The following is a 22,361-nucleotide window of genomic DNA, read 5'->3' on the forward strand; positions in this document are numbered from 1 at the left end:
ATATACTGTATTATTGTTATTAAAGCCCGGGTATATGAAGCGCTGGTAACACAATAAACTACAGATCCCATAATGCAGCGCTTCAGCTGCCTTGCGAACACTTACCGTTAATCAAGTCTACCTTATGATGCTGCAAGTTATTGCGAAGCTAGCTCACACGATGCTGAAGAGAAAAGTTGATTCTGAAAATAGAGCCTTTAAAACCGATGGGAGGCTGAGTATATGTTTACTGAACCCGTGTGTCTCATTTGTGGAGCTAATGTGGCTGTAATTACAGAATTTAATCTAAGACTATAAAACAAAACATCAGGGTAACCTGACTATGCAGAAGATACAAAAGCATCAGGGTAACCTGATTTCAAGACCTGAATTGCAACTTTCCCTGCCAAGTAATGATACAGAAAGCAGAAGAATTTGCGGGCTTTGGTGAAAGAACAAAAAGTACATGAATCTGTTTGGTAGCACTATCTGTGTGAGCTCTTCTCAGTGATAAAGACTAACAAAACAGCACACAGGAGTTCACTGATGAGCACCTGCAATCCATCCTGAGAATCACAACACAGAACCTCACACCAAACAGTGTGCCAAAAAGATGCCAGGCGTTCTAAAATGACATATGAGCAAAGACAACTGAATGATTTGATTTGTTATTGCTGAAAGGAACACATTTTATTTATATTTCCAGGTTTTGTTATGCAGCATGTTCATATTTGAATTTGTATAATTTTGACAGGATATATTTTTATGGAGAGCAAAATCTTTTGGGATATTTAAAATCTAAGTTTATTTTTATAGAGTAAAGAAATTTGAATGTTTGTTCTTTTAATGTTTACTTTATTTCTAACTTGTATAATTTAGACAGGATATATTTTTATGGAGAGCAAAATATTATAAGTTGTTTAAGGTTTGAGTTGATTTATTCAGGAATAATATTCCTGTCTGTTTTACCATTCCTACCAAAGATATTTCTGTCGACTAAATAAAAATTCCTTCTATTTAAAATTTAAATAGAACTTGAACAAATACGATAGTTCATAATATCCACGCAGACTTGCACGTAAGAGCGGAGTTATCCATTTTAACAAGCAGCGTATTGCACTGATACTGAAATAGCTGTGTGTGTATATATGTAGATATGTATGTATATGTATATATATGTTTATATATGTGTGTGTGTATGTATATATATATATGTATTTGTGTGTATATATGTGTGTGTATGTATATATATATATATGTATTTGTGTGTATATATGTGTGTGTGTATGTGTGTATGTATATGTATGTGTATATGTATAGATATGTATATATATATGTTTGTGTGTGTGTATATATATATATATATATATATATATATATATATATATATATATATATATATATATATATATGACAACAACACTCATCACTCACAACAGTGACAAAACAATAACATTGACAATCATGTTACGTTATTTTCAAAATGTTTCCTTTTCTTTTTCATTGCTTCTTTAACACACTACTTCTCCGCTGCGAAGCGCTGGTATTTTGCTAGTATATATATATATGACAACAACACTCATCACTCACAACAGTGACAAAACAATTACATTTACAATCAGGATACGTTATTTTCAAAATGTTTCCTTTTCTTTTTCATTGCTTCTTTAACACACTACTTCTCCGCTGCGAAGCGCGGGTATTTTGCTAGTGCCTTCATATTTGGTTGCTGGACTACAACGGGAATACCTGTTATCTATTTATTTTTGCTTAGTGATGCAATGGCAGATGCTTTACCAGAAGCCCTATATTTTAGTAATCTATACTAATAAAAGGCAACGCCCTCATTGACTCACTCACTCACTCATCACTAATTCTCCAACTTCCTGTGTAGGTAGAAGGCTGAAATTTGGGAGGCTCATTCCTTACAGCTTACTTACAGAAGTTAAGCAGGTTTCATTTCGAAATTCTACACGTAATGGTCATAACGGTCGATAACGGTCGGCCTGTTGAAATTTCTTATTTATGGCCCCATCTTCACGAAATTTGGTAGGTGGCTTCCCTGCGCTAACCGAAACCGATGTACGTACTTATTTCGATGGTATGATGCCACTGTCGGCTGCCATATTGAACTTTCCGTCACTAATTCTCCAACTTCCCGTGTAGGTAGAAGGCTGACTCCATCTTCACAAAATTTGGTAGGTGGCTTCCCTGAGCTAACCAAAACTGATGTACAAACTTATTTCGGTGGTATGACGCCACTGTCAGCCATATTGAACTTTCAAAGTCACTAATTCTCCAACTTCCCGTGTAGGTAGAAGGCTGAAATTTGGCAGGCTCATTCCTTACAGCTTACTTACAAAAGTTAAGCAGGTTTCATTTCAAAATACTACGCGTAACGGTCATAACGGTCAACAACGTCCGCCATGTTGAACTTTCTTATTTATGGCCCCATCTTCACGAAATTTGGTAGGCGGCTTCCCTGCGCTAACCGAAACCAATGTATGTGCTTATTTCGGTGGTATGACGCCACTGTCAGCCGCCATATTGAACTTTCCAGCGTCACTAATTCTCCAACTTCCCGTGTAGGTAGAAGGCTGAAATTTGGCAGGCTCATTCCTTACAGCTTACTTACAAAGGTTAAGTAGGTTTCATTTCAAAATTCTACACATAACAGTTGACAATGTACGCAATGTTGAACTTTCTTATTTATGGCCCCTTCTTCATGAAATTTGGTAGGCGGCTTCCCTGCGCTAACCGAAACCAATGTATGCGTGCTTATTTCGTGGTATGAAGCCACTGTCGGCTGCCATATTGAACTTTTCAACGGTCTTTGTTACTTATGGGCCCATCTTCAAGAAACTTGGTACGCGGGTTCCCAACACTAACTGAATCCTACTTACGTACATATATACGTCCATAGCCTGCAGATCGGTCACCGTGTGAGGCGGCGTTGGGTCCCCCATCCCAACGCCTCCCACGTTGTTGGCTCCCTGCCTATATAAGGCAGTCCGTTGCTCCAGTCTCTACATTCCCTTCCTTGCTTTGTCACGGGATTCATGTCTCCCTGCTGATAACTATAGCCTTTTTATTTAATCCAAGGCTTCTCCGCTGTTTTATTGTTCATTTATTACGATTATAGTTATTGTATAGGTATTTTAGACTTACTTTACATTGTTCAGGTACACATTTCCTTTATAATTCCAACTGTACCCCCATTAACATGTCTATCAAGGTGATCACCATCGATCAAAGAACTGTCACTTACCGAGTGGTTTCCATGCCCGGAGATGGCACCTACCTTTTCCATTCTCTTTGTTACATATTGCACGGCCATATCAGGCTCACTCTTGATATCCAGAGGAACATTGTGTCTTATGTATTGAATGACTGGGACAGGTTCAAGGTGTGGACTGATGACGGTACAGGAGATAATTATACTACACAGGAGCACTATAAGAGTGAAATGCTTAAGGCCTTCACCTATGGATCTGCATGTGAGTTGATGGCTGCCGCTGAATTGTTCGGTTGTCGCTTTCAAGTGTACTGAAATGGCCAAATATTTTCCACCTTTCGACAAACGCCAATGCCTCTTAAACATCTTAGATTCACAGGTGACGATTTCAGTAGTGGACACTTTGATGTTTACGAATGTTTAAACTCTCAAAAGCTGGATGTGAAGTTATCGATGAAACTGGTTGTATACTTACAACGCTTGTCAGATGCCGAATGTCTCTTCAACACAAGTCCTACAAATACTGTTGTAATTGAAACATACCATGAACCTCAAACTGATTATGACAGCAGCAATCAAAGCTGTGATATTTGAAACAAGATTACTGTTCACATGGCCAACTTTACGTTGCATGCTCAAGAGTAAGCTCAGTGCACAGCTTGGTCATATTACAACTAGAGGGCCGAACTCACAATGTGGTATACAAAGAGATCCTTAACAAATAATTATTGGTATATTTTCCCTCAGTTTAAAAAGGTTTAATTTTCTTCTTAATAAAAATTTTAAGGCTGTACTTCGCTGCTGCGAAGCGCGGGTATTTTGCTAGTAATTTATAATTTTTAGATGGTTATATAAACTGCATCAAAAGAACAAAATCCATATAATAGAAATATCAGTATTTTCTGGCAATATATAGCCGGAAAGCAGAAATGTAAAATAACTGGAATCAATGAACAAATACTTTACCAATGAGAGTGTTAAAGAATCCAATAAACTCAAACATTCTAAAGAGAAATATGGATCCAACATATATGTAAGAAGTCATGATAGTGCCTCAATCACATAGTTTTCCAGAAGTGATGAACAAACTAAGAAGTGGACATTATGAGAAGGAAATCTCTAATTTTAGCAATATTTGACTATTTTAAGAACTTCTCTTGCCTTGGGTGTAGAGGTAAAGAATATTAGATCTGAATTACACTGTGGGTGTGTGAGAAATTACATACTGACCTCACTTTCATCCTTACTGCTTGGTTGGGGTGCTACCCAGGACTCCAGCTCCATTTCCACATTATCATTGTGCTGACTCACAGGGGGAAATTGAATGCTAGTATTCTTCTCCTGAAAGGTAATATTACAAATCGAAGAAAATCATGTTACAATATGTGCATAATACAAACAAAGTTTGTAACAGAGCTCATTTCTACCCTGCAAATTAATACTATTCCAAATTTGTGTTTTGTAATGGGAGTGAATTTCAGGTGCCTTGAATAAGTATCTCTACCCACTTTTTGTTTTACTAAAATATATTTCTGCTCCCTCTTACACACACATAATTACAATAAAACAACTTTAAGAGTAATTTCACCAAAAGGCCACAAAGCAACAAAACAATTGCCATGAGGCTAATTTCAAATTTCATTTTCATAGTAGGTTTCAGATTCCTATACTAGAACATTAAAATGTTTAATCCTCTTTGTCACCACTTAATTTGTTAAACACTGGGACTGAAGCATCTTTCATCCAGTATTAGCATTTGTCTGACATCCACTACCTGAAGGAAAGCTTACTACTCAATAAAGTTTATAGTTGCATTTATAATTTTATCATTAATAATATTCCTAGCTGTTTGCTGATGTCCCAAGCAACATTTAAAGCTGAAAAACCATCTCCCATAGAAAGAAAAATGTTCAAATGTGACAAAAGATAAATATTACTTGTACATATTGCACTTCCAAGAAATACTGCAGTCTGCTGGCAATTAAAAATACAAGGCAAAAAAACATTTGCTTCTTAGTAAATAAAAAATAAACATTCAAAAATTAAAATGATGCTAGAAAATGTTTTACAAAGACATGGTGAGGTTTAGAGATGCCTAATCAACTTAAGCAAAATGTTGCTAGAACTGATTCAGAGGTGTTTGGTTAACTACTGTTGCCATGAATATATTTCTAAACTTAAATATAATATAAGCAAACATAATCAGTTGTCAATACAGCACACTCAACAAAGAACTTAAATCTCAACACTGATTTCGTAGTTGCAGATACTTACACATTCTAATGTTAAAAGGCAGGCTAAATATTTTACCTTGACATTAGAACTTGGGTTCTGCAGTTTTAAAACTGTGGCCATAGTGAAATAAAGGAGAAGCAATATCCCTGGGTTGACATAAACCGGCCATTCATGATCCATGTTCAATTCAAGGTCATCTGGTGATGTACAATTGGCTCGTACGACAATTTCTTTGAAACCAAAAAGTCTGAGATTAAAAGAACAGACATGTCAGAAGGAGTTCTGCAAACTGTATGCTTTTGCCAAAGTAGAAAATGAGTGCACAGCATCTACTTATAGTGTTAGTAGAAAATGAGTGCACAACATCTACTAAAGTGAACACTATAATATCTCTGAGAGCAATCTGCTTTAATCTGCAAGACTTTCAGCATAAAGCTCTTGGGTTTCATTAAATTAAGAAACAACAATATGGCCAAAGGATTTTTTTTTATAATTTGTACCAGTTAATTCTTAGCTTGGACAATATGGTAGATTAAGTAAACAGCAGTGACTAACCTCTCAGAGCAAAGCAACACAAAGGAAAGATATCCAACAATCCATATTTCTAAACTTCTTTATCTAAAACAAATTTACAGGGAGCAAGAAGCTATAATTCCCAATAGTATGAGGTATGTTGTAGCCACCAACTCTACATAGGCCTTCCGTCCATAACAGAGCACACTGCAGGATAATTTTAACTAGTTAACCAACGTAAATTAAGAAAACCAATGCAGACAACAAGTAAATCTGCATATTGAACGTTACCAGGCCAGGATCAGAACATAATTCTAGAAAGCTGTAAGTTAGAAGTATGAATAATTATGAAATCAATCAACATGTAAAAGAAACATTAATCGGTGCAGAAACAATGGCAATAACATTTGTGTAACACTAGAATCCCTGATGCCTATGAAAATATTCGTAATGCTGGACCATCTTAAATTCCCTCGCACCTCGTCAGCAGCATCTTTGTTTTGCAAATGTGTCAATCAGCACTGGCAGCAGGCAGCCTGCTACCTCATTCCGCATCAAGGCAGCTGAAGTCAAGTCAGATGTAATATTCTCAGAGCTGGGAGTAATGTGTCTGGAATTGTATAGGGTAAATAATGTATCGTTATTTGGAATACAACAATCTGTATAAATGTAGGATGACAAGAAATGTGAGGCAAGATATTATTGAGCACATAACTAAAACAGAAACTTTTTTCATGTTATAGTAACAATTGACAAAGTGTTGACATGAAGTGTATAATGTGTGAAGACTGATGTCCACATATGAAATAAACACTTTCACAAAAGGTATAACAAAACAAGAGCGCTTTTATTCAAGAATATAACCAAAGAAAAAGAAATTGTTCAATTTACATGTTACTGGCAATGTATAAAAACTGAAGCCTAATCGATACAAAGCAGATATGCCTGCGTGGCTAGTGTAGAGAGAACGACTGCTGCCTCATAACCAAGAGGTTATGGGTTTGATTCCATGTTCTCCTCATATTTACCATTTTGAGTAGTGAGCTGCTATTATTGTTACTATGATGGTATATAATAACATACATTTGATGCGAGTCTGTAACAGCTTGTGTAAATTTATGGTACTTGTAGAAGTTAGTGCTGAAAAGATAAAAGCAGACACAAACACAGCTCAATCAGTTCTTCTTGGTGTCCTGTTGAGCAGACACCACAGTGTCTATAGTGGATGTTACTTTTCCTTGTCAGACATTCACATCAACATGTCATTTGAAAGTTTTTTTTTATTCAACAATCCAAGAATAAAACTGAATACCTTTTTTTTTTTAAATCGTTCAAATGACATGTTGATATGAATGTCCGTGTATGAGGAAAAGTAGCATCTTTTACAAATACCATAAATTTACACAGGATGTTACAGACATCAAATACATGTTTTTGTTATATGATAATAATAATTGCAGCTCACTACTCAAAGTGCTAAATACACAAAAGTCACAGAATTTGAACCTATTACCTCACCATTGCTAAACAGTAGCTTAACCAGTGCGCCATCTGCACAGATCTGTGACAAAGCACCATTACCACCATGACAACAAGGTGAAAATGAAATGCGTAAATGTTCGCAAACATCTTTTAATTTGTACTGATTGATAGTTGGGCTTCAGCAACATGCCAATTGAGCAATTTCTTTTTCTTCAGTTTCATTCTTGAATAGAAGCATACTTGTTTTTTTACAACTTTTGTGAAAGCGTTTCTTGGATATTTCGGATTCAAACATCCTACACTTCTCGTCAAAATTATGTTGTTATTACTATAACATAAGAAAACATTTTCTGTTTTAGCCACGTGTTCAGCATTTCTTGCCCCGCATTTCTTCTGTCATCTATATTTACACCAACCATTGTAGACACAGAGCACACATGAAATGTATGTATTTCAAATCACAATATTTGATTACCTATATAATTTCTCAAAAATGCACTTCCTGATAAACACTTCAACACAGACCTGAACAGTGAGGACAGCAACAGGGCGATGCCTTCATCTGACTGAATGGGAGGTGAGGGTTGTGGTGTAGCAGGATGTGTTCTGCTAATGTGCACATTTGCAAAACAAAAGCGGCCTATTAGCATATGATAAGGAGCTATTAACTTCTTGCCGTATGTCAAGAAAAATTAACAACAGAATCCCTGAAGCCTACAAAAAAGTCATTATGCTGGACCATCATAAATTCCTTCACACATCTTCATCAGTATCTTTTTTTTCCAAATATGCCAATCAGCACTGGCAGCAGGCAGCCTGCTATGCCATTCCCCACTGATGCAGCTGAAGTCGGAAACAAAGTTCACCCATCTCAAGCCTGTTTATGTGGGTGTGAGGTGTCTGAAAATATATAGAGTAAATGTGCTTTTGCTCATCGCCTCGATTGTTCTTTGGATTTGTTTATTGAAATCTTAATCACACAGAGCATGCTTTTAATATTACAAAGTGCTGTTCACCTGGGTCTATCTCCATATCTCATCATCACTCAGCAAACTAGACCATATTTTGTACTGTGTTTAAGTTGATTACTAGCTTGAGAATCATTTGTGGAGGAGTAATTGGAGTGGTATTTGTAAAAAAATAATCGTAGATGTGTTTTGTGTTTGCAAATAGTTTACTTAATGCATTATTTTCAGTACAGTGTCTCTCTGTGGAATGAGTGTGAATTTTGGACCAAGCTAGGTCGTGTCTGGCTTTCCCTAATCTCTGTTAAAACAGTACTTAGTCTTATTACCTGCCAGAACATAAAAGGTAAGTAAAGGAGAATGCAATATTGTGCCTAAGAACATTTTTTAATAAATATCTTCAAATATCATTTCCAGCTTTATTTGTCCATACCTTGCCCAGATACTTTCTGTTGGAAAGAAGTCTTGTACATATGAGAACTGGTAGAGATAGAGGCAGATCAAGTGTCCAGCAGCATAGAAGGCTACCATCACACATAATGCATTAAAGCCCAAGGTGCTGAATGGAAAGCAACAAGCCCACCATGTGCAGACTCCAATGAAGAGCACAAAATAGACACCTGAGAAAGCTGAGGGAAGTGTGATCCCTGAAACGCAAAGACAAGAGAGAAATTACAGTTACACACATACTTGAACCAAAACAAAAGAAAATGATTAGGTAGAAATTGGCAGAATTTACATAAGCTACAGTGTACTTATACCTTGAGAGAAATCTATAAATAGGAAGTAGACAAATGTAAGTGTTATCTTAGGTTTTTCTACATGTTTTTCTAACCAATGAACCCTTTACTTGCAGTGTCAAGGAAAAGTTGTGCTTCCATCCATCCATCATCCAACCCGCTATATCCTAACTGCAGGGTCACGAGGGTCTGCTGGAGCCAATCCTTGCCAACACAGGGCACAAGGCAGGAAACAAACCCCGGGCAGGACGGCAGCCCACCGCAGGGCACACACACACACACACACACACCAAGCACACACTAGGGATAATTTAGGATCACCAGTGCACCTAACCTGCATGTCTTTGGACTGTGGGAGGAAACCAGAGCACCCGGAGGAAACCCACACAGACATGGGGAGAACATGCAAACTCCACACAGGGAGGACCCGGGAAACAAACCCAGGTCTCCTAACTAAGAGGCAGCAGCGCTACCACTGCGCCACCGTGCCGCCCAAGTTGTGCTTAAAACATGTTTTTTTTAATGAAATGCTTTTGATTGGCATTGGGCCACACTAAACAAAAAGCACATTAAAAAAAATGATGGATGAAATGCAAAAAGTCACAAATTTTTTTGCAGTCAAAATATTGCCTTTCTATCTGATGACACAACACAACAGCAAAACAGCTGACCAAAAGCACATCTGTTTAGGTTTTTAATACAAGATTTTTTTTTTGCTGACATAGCATGTTACAGTACTCAATAAAGCTGCAGTAAATGGAAAATAAAAGCAGGCTTGTAAAGCTGGAGAGGTAGCCCAAAGCAAATGAATGCCGCATCTTAAAATCACAAATCTAATTTCCCATGATAAACATTCAGCATCAAAATAATAAGCTTTAAATACATAGTTCGGTAACAGTATATTACTGTATAGTTCAATTTTATTAAATTACCAGCAAGTACAAGAATGTTACTATACTCATGCTATTTATTCTGTTTGGGAATCTACGAACGGGTTCTTTCTCTTTTTACTAACAACCTTCTACTGGTGAGCAGGCTTGATTGTACAAATAATTCCATGCAGCTGGTAAATGTTTCCTCTAAACTGTTTTTGGCTTTAGTTGTTGATTAGTGCTTACAAATTAGAAAACAGAAAGTTCATATTCAAGGATAGTAGTTAATTCAATTCTTATGCTCTGAGGAAGACTCAGAATAAACAACACAAGCCATTCCTATAGCAAGAAGGAGACTAGCAGACTCTATTGCTGCCAAGAATCAAACTGAGGGTTTCAAAGAGCCAATACCCAGGAGAATTTTTATGTAGTGTTGTAATGCTGATGGCCATCAGGGGGCAATATCCCCTCTCTCTTGTAAGTAACAAGTAACCAAATAGACAGAAGAATGCAATAGACTCCTTTACATTGTCCTTTCCAATCACTCCTGATTTAGTACAAGGAATATAGTACAGCTTCCAGGTGTGGGGGTGTGTGGAGTTACTGGGTATGGGGGTTGTGATGTGGCAAGAATGAGATTACTTTTATGCCAAATGGGAAAAACTAAAAGGTTACCCTGAAATGTGCAGATGATGACTTAGGAGCTTTCATTATTTTTGTGGCTTATTGTGAAGTCTCTTTACTGACTAATTTAGCTCATTTGAGAAATATATATTGTATTTCTTGCAGGAAAAACAAGCAGCTTTTACATATTTTTAAACAAGAAAATAATCAGAGAATTCATAATAAAGTACAGTACACAACTGGAAATTTCAAATGTCTCATGTAAAGGTAAGTCAATGAAGCAGCAAATAAATATGGTTTGCTTCGACACTGTTGACACACTGCAGAGGGAACATTGTATGAATTTTGATGATTAATAATCAATAAAGTCAGCCATCCAGAAGGGATGCCATAAATAATCTGTGATTAATACAATAATTTGGAAAGGCTCCTATGTTATTTATCTTGCCTTTCTCTGATGTAGGAGGTGGGTCTCCAACCTTTAGACTTATATCAAGGTAACTGAGGCTGAGTCAATTTTAGAAACATAATAATACAATTTATTGTTAAACACAAACACTATAGAAATATAACTGCATATATATATTGTCACACACGTGCGATTAGGAGACAACTAAAGGGCCTGAATAATAGTAATTCCATGCTTGACCAGGGGGCGGCAAGGTGCACTAATTGTCTCCCTCAATCCCTTACAGACCATTCTCGGGAAATCCGTCCGGTTCCGGCATCACCGATGATGTCACTTCAATTTCTGGCGCTGCCGATGACGTGGCTTCCGATTCCGACCCTGATGACATCACTTCCTCCACTTGTCTTTAAAAGCCACCATCTTAAGGCAGAAATTCAGTTCTGTAAAGACTTGCATGAGTAAAGAACTCTTGACAATTCTTTGCAGCCAGGATATAATACACTGGTGGCTGCCCCAAACCTTTTCATGTCTCATCGTGCCATTGACATATATGACTAAATACAGATGGACTAGACAGACAAACATAACATGAAGGCTGGCTGTTTACTTGTATTTAGGGTTCTACTTTATCTTGGCACATAGATTATGACTCCAAGTCTTTATGGATGATTTCCGATGTTGTGTGGAGTAGCTGCTTTGTTGTTGCTCTTCATTCAAGTAGAAGATTCATCATGCATTAAAGACCACTCGTTCTCTTTGCTGCATGGTCCCTGACAGTGATGTGCTGCTGCTTTCTGCTGTTAGGCACTCTGCTGTTCAGTCTTCATCTTTGGTAATCTGGCACCTGAGTGTAGATGCTGAAGTTCCCTTCTTGATTTGATGGCTGCTTCTCAGCCTTCAGACTGGCTCACTGTTTAGCTTGGCAAACTGGATTTCAGCTCTCAGGTTCACAAACAGAAGACTTTGTCAGGTTCAGATTTCCAAGAGATAGAGCAGCTCATAACATTTTAGGTTTCAGAGGATCATTTTGTGTATTTCCGCATCCTGGAGAGAATCACGGAGAGGGAGCCCTGACAGAATCCCCAGAGAGTTTCAAAAGTGTCCAGAAAATATCTCAGAGAAAAAGATTCTTCAAGATGTTGAAGAGAGTTTTAAAGGAAAGTTTAACCTTCTTTTGATTCGATTAAAGTCACTTCCAGTTACAAAATTAGTATCTTCTAGACGTGGGGTTCTTCAGTTCATCTCAGTTGTTTATGGTTTTTGACCTTGCTTGAGTCCATTTTCAACGTTGTAGCTCAAGAGTTCTACTGAAGGGCCTCTAGAGAGATGTCAGATCACCTCTGATTTACACCTTTGTTATCAGATAAAATCCAGGCAGATCCTGTTACAAGCTAGAGTTCAGTCACTTAGTTTGGAATGCAAGATGAGGTTTGGTGCAGCTGGATGCTTGCACCCATGTTAAATCTGCTTTCTTAACAGGTCTGATGTACCACAAAAGCATAGCAGAATGGGCAATGCACACTTTGTCCTACAATGCCACCCATGCAATTTCTGAAACTTTGTTATGTGTGTGTTTGTTGTTGAAAAATATTAATTGAACTTGATCATAAAACACAGCAAACTATAACAAGTACCATACAATACTTCTGAAATAGTTATATTAATGCAAATGAATAATGTGGGGTTACCTTGTAACAGTTTACCACTAATACTGACAAGCTTTCAGACTGTTCTAAGTTAAATATAATAGTCAGATAATGATCACTTTGTTAATCTTGTTAATGTACCCCAGGACACCAGAGGCTTGATTCAATGGAGTACCTATCTATCTATCTATTGGTGAGAACAGACAATCTGGCTCTCCCAAATCACACTCTGTGGTATGAGAAATATTCAGGGAAACCTGTGACCACTAAGAGGAGCTGCTCAAGGGTACCTGCAGACCTCTGAGCGGTGGCTGGTAACCCAGAAACATCTGCAACGGCTTATAGCTAAGAGTTTCCTGTTCTGGGCTTACAAGGCCCGTGCAGTTAGTACACAGAGGACCTTAAAGTTGAGAGTAAGCCATTGCTAAGCGGCTGAACAAGTAATGGTAGTTGGAGGTAGAGGTAGATGAGTAAGAGAGGGATAAATAGGATGACCAGAAGCCTTCGGTTTTTACTATTTTTAAGCCCCTATGTGTTAATGGGATAATTGTTTTGACTTTTATTACCAATGTGGGTGAATATTATTTTCTTTTGTTACTTCTTTTTGGTCATCATTTGAGACACGAATCTGTGATAATCACCAAGCCACTGATTTCAGTCTGTTTTTTCATCTTTATTATTATGCAAGTGTTTCAAAAGAGTTAATAATGGTTATGCCAAGAAACAGTTGAACAGACTAGCCTTAACTGTCCTGCCAAGTACTATAGTCCAGTCCTATGAGCAATATGCACCTAAGCAGCATCTTTTTTTTGTGCCTCTCTATTCACCTCTTTGTTTCTGTTTGATCTCCTCCATTTTTTGTAACAAGCTGTGAACTGCAAATTATGCTGTTTACCTTGAAAATGGAAATGGTACAGAATGTTACAGATGAAATATTTATATATACATATACACACACATTATATACTGTGGAGCCAACCCGGACACAGACAGGCGGACATGTTCTTACTCACCACCACACGTTTATTATTTACAATATTTACAAATTGCACAGGTCACACAGACCCCAGTCAATGGTCACTCAGACCTAGTCACGTGCACAAAACCCCAAACAAAGTCCTTTCTTCAGGCCGCCTTCACACCTCCTCTGTGCTTCGTCCTTCCTCCTCCCGACTCCAGCGCTGAATGAATGGAGACGGCCCCTTTTATGCAGTCCCGGATGAGCCCCAGGTGTTCCCGGCATTCCTCCCTTAGCCACGCCCCAGCGTGGCGGAAGTGCCGGCTGTCCTCCCGGCAGCTCTCCAGGTGCCATCCTAAATCTTCCCCCCAGCACTTCTGTGCAGTGCTGGGGTAACAGGTCCCCAAGGCATTGGGGCGCACCCTGGCGGTGACCACGGGCCCCTACAGGGTGGAGCTTCCATGCCCTGTACCCGTGGCCCCCAGAGCAACCAGGAAGGCGGCCCCCATGTGATCCAGGGTGGGCTTTGACCCTCTTCTGGTCCCTCACGGCGTCCGGCGGGTTGTTGCCCTGGCATCCCTGACAATACATATATATATATATATATATATATATATATATATATATATATATATATATATATATAATATATTTTATTATATACATACACATTTTTTGCATGTATATATATTGTGGCAGATGGCTGGGGACCCCATCCAGCCGGGACTCCTGGAAGGACCAGGAGAGAAACAATACCTCCCCCGGGCTATGAGAGGGCAGTCGCCCTCATTCACCTGGGGACCACCTCCAGGGGGCGCCTGGAAAATGACTACAGAGCCTTGGATTGCAGCACTTCTGCCACACCAGGAAGTGCTGCTGGAAGATAGTCATGGAGCACATCCTGGGCATTATAAGAATGGACGCCTCACTCCAGTAGACGAACCAGAGTTGGGAGGAGGTGGACAGAGCTTGCGTGGACAGGAGTGAGGGCAAAAGAAAGAGAAGAGAGGAGAAAGAAGGGATTGAAGATTTGGTTTTGGGCATTGTTTGGTAGTGTGTATTACCAGGAGTGTAGTAATAAATGTGTGTTTTTGGACATCTGGTGTCTGTCTGTGCCTGGGGGCTGGTCTTCCACTATATATATATATATATATATATATATATATATATATATATATATATATATATATATATATATATCTAATAATAAAAGGCAAAGCCCTCACTCACTCACTCACTCATCACTAATTCTCCAACTTCCGTGTGGGTGGAAGGCTGAAATTTGGCAGGTTCATTCCTTACAGCTTCCTTACAAAAGTTGGGCAGGTTTTATATCGAAATTCTACGCGTAATGGTCATAACTGGAAGCAGTTTTCTCCATTTACTGTAATGGAGATGAGCTTCAACGCCGTGGGGAGTTTCGTGTGACATCATCACGCCTCCCACGTAATCACGCAGTACATAGAAAACCAGGAAGACCTAAAAAAGCGCTCAAGAAAACATGCATTATATAATTGAGAAGGCAGCGAAACAATAAGAAGCGAGCAAGTGACATATACAACCATATTCATGAGTTCTGCTACTTCGGAAAAAAAGCACGATGTAAACCTACACTTTAAATTAAGTTCATAGACAGGCTGCCACTGGCGTTTGTAATTTAGTGCCTGCCCATATAAGGCCGTCCGTCAGCGGCAATCCAATAGCAAACTGCCACGGGTAAATATTCACGGGTGAAGGACTGTGCTTATGGAGAGGAAGATGAGATGGTCAGGGTGGTGTTTGACACAAACTCAGCGAAACTGCGAGAGAAAGTTTTAAGTGCCAGGACTAAGGTAACATTAAATAAAGCTATGGACATAGCACGAGATGGCACCAGCACAGCTGGGAACCTTCGATGCAAGTACACCGAGTGGCTCACGTGAACTGACGCAGTGCACAGACAAAAAGCAACAGTTCCAAAGGCTGAACAAAACCGAATTACACAATTGAAAAGGCAGCAAAAAATATGAAGCGTCTGATAAGGATATTCATAAATGCAGCTACTGTGGAAACAAAGCACACGGTGGAAAAAGTCAATGTCCGCTAAAGGAAGACAGTGTAAAAAACCCGTGCATGCAGTGTGTCAGGTCTCAGATAAAGAAGAAGACGAGCTGTTTATTGATGCAGTAAGAAGCGAATCGATGAATGAAACCTGTCATCTTTACAACGATTGACAAACACGGAATGTAACTTGAACACAACACATCCTACAAATACGAACCTGATTGAAAGAAATAATGATAATCAAATCCTTGATGACAGCAACACTCAGTAACACTCACAAAACAAATACTGTATATTGACAGTCATGTTACGTTATTTTTAAAATGTTCCCTTTTCTTTTTCTACCTTTTTTAACACACTACTTCTCCGCTGCGACACGCGGGTATATATATATGTGTATATATATATCCCGCTCTACATACTCGAATAATGGATACTTTATTCGCCATCAATGATTGTTTTGGTAAAGCCATACTCAGTGTATTCATTAGATGAGCGGTAAAAAGTAAGAGCGAGGGAGGATGACTCATTGAGGCATGCAGGCTGTAGTCTTGGCGTCAACTCTATCTGAATTGCGCGATCACATTTGAAAAAATATATCTTTTCAAGTTCTACTTAGTCCATATGTGTCAAACTCAAGGGCGCGGGCCACATCCGGCCGGCGTGTAATTATATCCGGCCGAGATCATTTTATATACTGTATTATTGTTATTAAAGCCCGGGTATATGAAGCGCTGGTAACACAATAAACTACAGATCCCATAATGCAGCGCTTCAGCTGCCTTGCCAACACTTACACGCTTACTAGAGTTATTGCGCACTGAGTTTGCACGGCGCTTTGGTGACTTTGAAGAACAAAAAAAGTCCGTCTACATGCGGCTCGAACCTTGTGCATGTTTGGTAGCACATATCTGTGTGAGAAGCTCTTCTTAGTGATAAAGACTAACAAAACAGCACACAGGAGTCGCCTCACTGATGAGCACCTGCAATCCATCCTGAGAATCTCCACAACACAGAACCTCACACCAAACAGAAACGAACTTGTGGCCAAAAAAAGATGCCAGGCGTCCAGCTCTAAAATGACATATGAGCAAAGACAACTGAATGATTTGATTTGTTATTGCGTAAGAGCGGAGTCAACCGTTTTAACAAACAGCGTATTGCACTGATCTGAAATAGCTGTGTGTGTATATATGTAGATATGTATGTATATGTATATATATGTTTATATATGTGTGTGTGTATGTATGTATATATATATATATGTATTTGTGTGTATATATGTGTGTGTATGTATGTATATGTGTGTATATATGTGTGTGTATATATGTAGATATATATGTATGTATATATGTGTATATGTATAGATATGTATATATATATACGTGTATATGTTTATGTGTGTGTGTGTAAATATATATATATATGACAACAACACTCATCACTCACAACAGTGACAAAACAATTACATTGACAATCAGGTTACGTTATTTTCAAAATGTTTCCTTTTCTTTTCATTGCTTCTTTAACACACTACTTCTCAGCTGAGCTTGGTATTTTACTAGTATATATATAGATAGATAGATAGATAGATAGATAGATAGATAGATAGATAGATAGATAGATAGATAGATAGATAGATAGATAGATAGATAGATAGATAGATAGATAGATAGATAGATAGATAGATAGATAGATATATTGTGGTGCCCGGCCGGGACGCCCAGGAGGTTATGTTGGGGGCCTCAGGTGAAGGGCTTGGAAGCCCAGCCCTGTAGGGACCCATGGCCACCGCCAGGCGGCGCCCTGGTGCCTGAACATCCCTGGTGTGGCGGAAGTGCTGGGGGGAAGACGACAGGGGACACCCGGACGGCTTCCGGGTGCGCAGCCGGCACTTCCGCCACACTGGGGTGTGGCTATGGACGAATGCCGGGAGACAGCTGGAGCCCATCCGGGTTCCAATTTAAGGGGCCGCCTCCCTCCAGTCATCGGCAGAAGTCGGGTGGAAGAGGATGGAGCTGGAGGGAGGACTAGAGGCGGCCAGGAGAAAGGCACTGGAACTGTGTGGCCTGGACATTGGGGGAATCGGCGCTGGAGGCACTGCGGTTTGTGAGTGCACTAAACTGTAAATTGACTTGTAAATAAACATGTGTTGGGTGAAATATGATGTCCGTCTGTGTGTGTCCGGGTCAGCGTCCACAGTGGCGTAGTCGGCAGGATCCTCCGCCTGGTTCAAGGCAGGGACCTGCATTTAAAAATAATTCTGTGGACGGCCCGGCGCAGCAGCGGACCCCACACACTTGCCGCGGGAGCGGTGCGTGCACAACCCCGCGGGAGCGGTTCACCCCATGGACCGCTGCCGGTCCACATTATGGCCGAGCTTCCCAGGTGCGGAGGAAGGATAATGGGCATTGCTGGAGTGCAGCGGGCTCCCGCGACATGCGCCCGGGACAGCAGGCCGCCTAGCAAGGCCATGCCGGGGACGTTTCCCCGGACAGACAGGACCCGGGAGGTAAGTTTCCTGCTTGCTGGCAAAGGGCCCTGTGGGCCCGCGTCTGTTTTTTCTTCGACAGGCAGGGCTGCCCGGATCCTTGTCGGTGGCAGGCGCCTGTCGAACCGCAACCCGAAGAGCCAGCATGCCGCCGCACGGGGAGGAAAGAGCCAAAATGGCCGCGGGCCAGATGTCCCGCCCGCTGACAGGCACGGGATTGGCCGGTGTGTTTTGTGTGCCCGCCAATGACGGTACAGATGCGGGACCAAGGAATGGCAGTCTTGTGCCGAGGAGAGACCCAATTGGGCCAGAGGGAGTGACCCACAGGAGGCAGACGACGAGTGGGGATGATCGACAGGCCCGCCGAGTCGCCTTTGTTACAGCTGCTGGGTACTATCGTCGTCAGGTTGGAGCAGCTGAGGGGGAAGGCGGTCGCGTCATGAGAGACGCCTAGTAGCACGGAGGATCAGCGCGACGCTGGAGCCTTTGGCCAATGGAGTACCACAGGGAAGGTAAGTCTTGCCGTCCCCGTAAAGCATGAGATGGGTTTCGGCGAACAAGGCCGTGACTGTGTAAAGGAAGACCGGCTTCGAGTAGGCAAATCCCCAACAGCGGGACGCGGCGGTGCAGACGGCCGACAGAGCGAGGAGAATGAGTACGCAGGAGCTGGCAGGACAGGGGCTGATGAGTGCCCTGGGTCCTAGCGCCCTGCGCTCCAAGCCCGCGGCAGTCTCCCGTCGCTCTGAAGGGGCGCCAGATGGGGCTGGATTTGAGCTGTTGCCATGCTCAGACCCAGACCGTCAAGGCGTCCAAGAGGAGAAGGAGGAACAGAGGGGTGAATACCAGTTCCTCCGATTTGAGGGGACATCTCGCTGAGCGCGAGCGTCCGGAGGAAGGGTGTCCTCTGCGGAGGCAGAGGGAATCTCCTGGGCAGCTGGGCGAGCGGTCCCGCAGACATCGAGAGGAAGGGCATGGAACCTGCGGTGGAGGAGCCAAACAGGAAAGTCGTGGGGGTGGGGAAGAGCGCTGCCAGTACGGAGACCGGTGGGACACTCGTTGCAAGTGTCTCGTCAGTGCTTCTGGCCCTCTCTTTTCTCCTTCCACAGGACCGAAGCCCCGACGAGCGCTGGGACCGACGCAGTGTGGAACCTGCCCTCCTGGAACGGGCCGCTCCGCGGGAGGACTCGCCGCCGGGAGGCCGATGGTGCCCCGGCTGGCGGGGACGGAGGGGACGAGAGCGGCGCAGACCAGAGGGGCACGTCGGTGTTGGAGGGGGTGCCGAAACGAGATGTCCCAGGGTGCCGTGTTGGACCCTGGGGACATAGTAGGACCCTCTCTGGGGGCGTGCTGCCCTTTGGGATTGGCCTTTCGGACCCACGTGTCTTCGCTAGCGGTGGGGCACTGTGGTCCCCGGCCGATGCCCAGGAGGACCGGAGGAGGGCTTGTGCCTCCTCCAGACCGTGAGGGGGCGTCCGCCCTGGTTATGTTGGGGGCCTCGGGTAAAGGGCTTGGAAGCCCAGCCCTGTAGGGACCCGTGGCCACTGCCAGATGGTGCCCTAGTGCCTGAATATCATCATATCATACCACACGGGATATTCAGGCACTGGGGTTTGTGAGTGCACTAAACTGTAAATTGACTTATATAAATAAACGTGTGTTGGGTGAAATATGATGTCCGTCTGTGTGTGTCCGGGCCAGCGTCCACAATATATGTATATATATATATATATATATATATATATATATATGTATATATACAGTATATATATATATATATATATATATATATATATATATATATATATATATATATATATTGTCACAAAACGAGACAAAGACAGATAAAGGGTTGGGGCAGCCACCCATATAATTTGGTATCCTGGCTGCAAAAAATCTTTTTTTTAAAGCAACTAGCACTGAAGTACATACAAAGGAGTCCAAAACCAGACTGCGGGAGAAGGGAAAAGGGTAGGCTTTTAAAGGGGAAGACAGGAAGTGAGGTCATAAGGGTCGGGCACATGTTCATTATTCATTGGATCAGGCCGGATGTGACATCAGGGGCGGAGCTGGTAAGGTCTGTTTCCATTGGTTCGGTCCCAGAAGTGATGTCAAGAGAGCCAGGTGGAGCCTCCCGGGTTTGGTCTACAGGGAAGTGAGAAAGAGAGTTAGTGCACTCTGCCGCATCCTGGCATGCCTCAGAATTGCCTTCACTCGAGCCCTTTAGCTGCCTCTCATGCGCGCATGCGTGACTATATATATATATATATATATATATTGTCACGCTTGGGTCACAGATTTGCACAGAAACACAGGAGGTTGGAGACAGGAACTTTATTCAAACACTGCAAACGAACATTTGTCTCTTTTCAAAAGTTTAAACATACTCTCCACAACAAGACAGGGATAACAGAGAGAGAGAGAAAGAAGCAAAACTATCAATTCCAATACTGACAGGTGCTGTACATACTTTTAAGTATGCGGAGTGCCGCGCGAGAGGTTTATCACGTGATAGAGCGCAAATAAGGTAAGTAGCAATGTAAAGGTAGTTTGTTAACGTTTTTCAGGGGTTTTCCCAGGAAATTCTGTATTCTCTGAGGGTGCGATCAGCCCCCCAGCTCATGTAAGTTATAAAATTTTTAGAGGTGACTGTTCTACCATTTTATATATGTGTTACAACAACACTATTCATAGTTTTAACCTGTAAATGGCAGGTGGATCTTGAACAGAACAAGCCATTAACTGGCAAGTAATGAACAGCAAAGAATGTGAAAATTACAAATGACAAAGTCATCTGCACATTAAACAGGAATTACAGAAGTGTAGAACAAGATAAGTGAAGAAGTGTGTAACCAAGCTGCATGAAATTGTACACCAGTATGACAGCAAATCTCAACCAAAACCTCAGACATCTAGATTTCTCCCAGCTGATCCTCAAATCTTGTCATGAATTAATAGCAAATAACAACTCATAATACTGTCAAAGAACACTGTCAGTGCTTAAGTGCAGAAAGGCTTACCTGCAAGACCAAGTAATGCAATGACCAGGAACCTACTGATGTCCTTGAGGAATCTGAATGCTGTGACACGGAGTTGGGCAGCAAGCAGTGTTGCTCGGTTTGATACTGATGGCTCCCTGCACAACATGTCATATTCTGTTTCATTATCACTGAGAGGCTCTGTAGGTGGTGTTCTTCTTTCTGCCTCATTTCCATTAGTTTCAAAAACATTGCTGTCCTCCCTATCCCCTTCCTGTAGATCCTGAAAAATGAAAGTCACAATTAGAAAAGACTGACTTTACCATGAGTTAAACATCCACTATATTTCAATTTTGTAGAGTACTGCTACTTGATTGAATTTGGGAAATCTTAAATATGGTTCATGACCTATAAAGGTTTGATGACAGAAACTTTCCAAGGATGGAACCCCCATTCCTCTTTTGAAAACTTCAGTTCTAAAACTAGCCTAACAGCCCTGCACCTTTTTCTCATTATATTTTGTCCTGCCATAAGCCCTTATTTATTTACTCTTAGAATACCCTATTTTGATAAAGAAAAGGAAGTGGTTATCTTATATCCATTTCCTGACAATCTTTTTACTACTGATGGCTGCTGCTTTTTCCAGCAGAACACAAAGCAAGTTATTGTTATAACATGTAGAGTGCCAACAATTATTATGTGCATAAGACAACCAGGAGATGACTGAGGAACAATAAATCATGTTTTAAAAGCCAAACAGGAAAAGCCAAAATGAGACTGAGTGACCAGAATCAATGGGCAAAAAAAAAAACTGAAAGTCATATTCAGAAGAGGGTCGTCACCAAAAGCCCAAATCCTAAAGTTAGGGCCTACATGGTAATAAAGTTCACTATTGCTATGAAGATCAGAAGGTTTTCACATCCAATGAAGAATAAAGTATAATGTAAATGCCATCACTTTTATATTTGTTTTTTCCATAATGCTATCTGTGCGACAAGTGTGGTCATGCAATCTTCAAAATTGCATCTCATAAATAAATACAACTAAGACATAAACAAAAGCAAACTTTAAATTACAAAGCAAAACATGAAAATAATACCAGAAATTGAATCCTCATGATTAAAAAAAACAAAATAGACAGAAATACATTGTGGACTGGGACCCGGACACAGGCAGACGGACAACATAGCTCCA

The 22,361-nt window shown here is 41.0% G+C and overlaps 1 protein-coding gene across 6 annotated transcripts in view; it reads right to left on the reverse strand.

Annotated features, from left to right (window-relative positions):
* Positions 1-22,361, reverse strand: part of piezo1 (piezo-type mechanosensitive ion channel component 1) — a 376,673-nt gene that overhangs the window by 113,323 nt on the left and 240,989 nt on the right. For all 6 annotated transcript variants that reach the window (XM_039763263.1, XM_039763264.1, XM_039763265.1 and 3 more), the window contains exons 7-10: positions 21,210-21,450; positions 8,843-9,056; positions 5,525-5,696; positions 4,445-4,555 (exon numbers count right to left, since the gene is read on the reverse strand). In XM_039763263.1, the coding sequence (XP_039619197.1) occupies positions 4,445-4,555; positions 5,525-5,696; positions 8,843-9,056; positions 21,210-21,450 (738 nt within the window). The remainder of the gene's footprint in view (positions 1-4,444; positions 4,556-5,524; positions 5,697-8,842; positions 9,057-21,209; positions 21,451-22,361) is intronic.

This window comes from Polypterus senegalus, chromosome 9, assembly GCF_016835505.1.
Source record: "Polypterus senegalus isolate Bchr_013 chromosome 9, ASM1683550v1, whole genome shotgun sequence".
NCBI classification, from domain to species: domain Eukaryota; kingdom Metazoa; phylum Chordata; class Cladistia; order Polypteriformes; family Polypteridae; genus Polypterus; species Polypterus senegalus.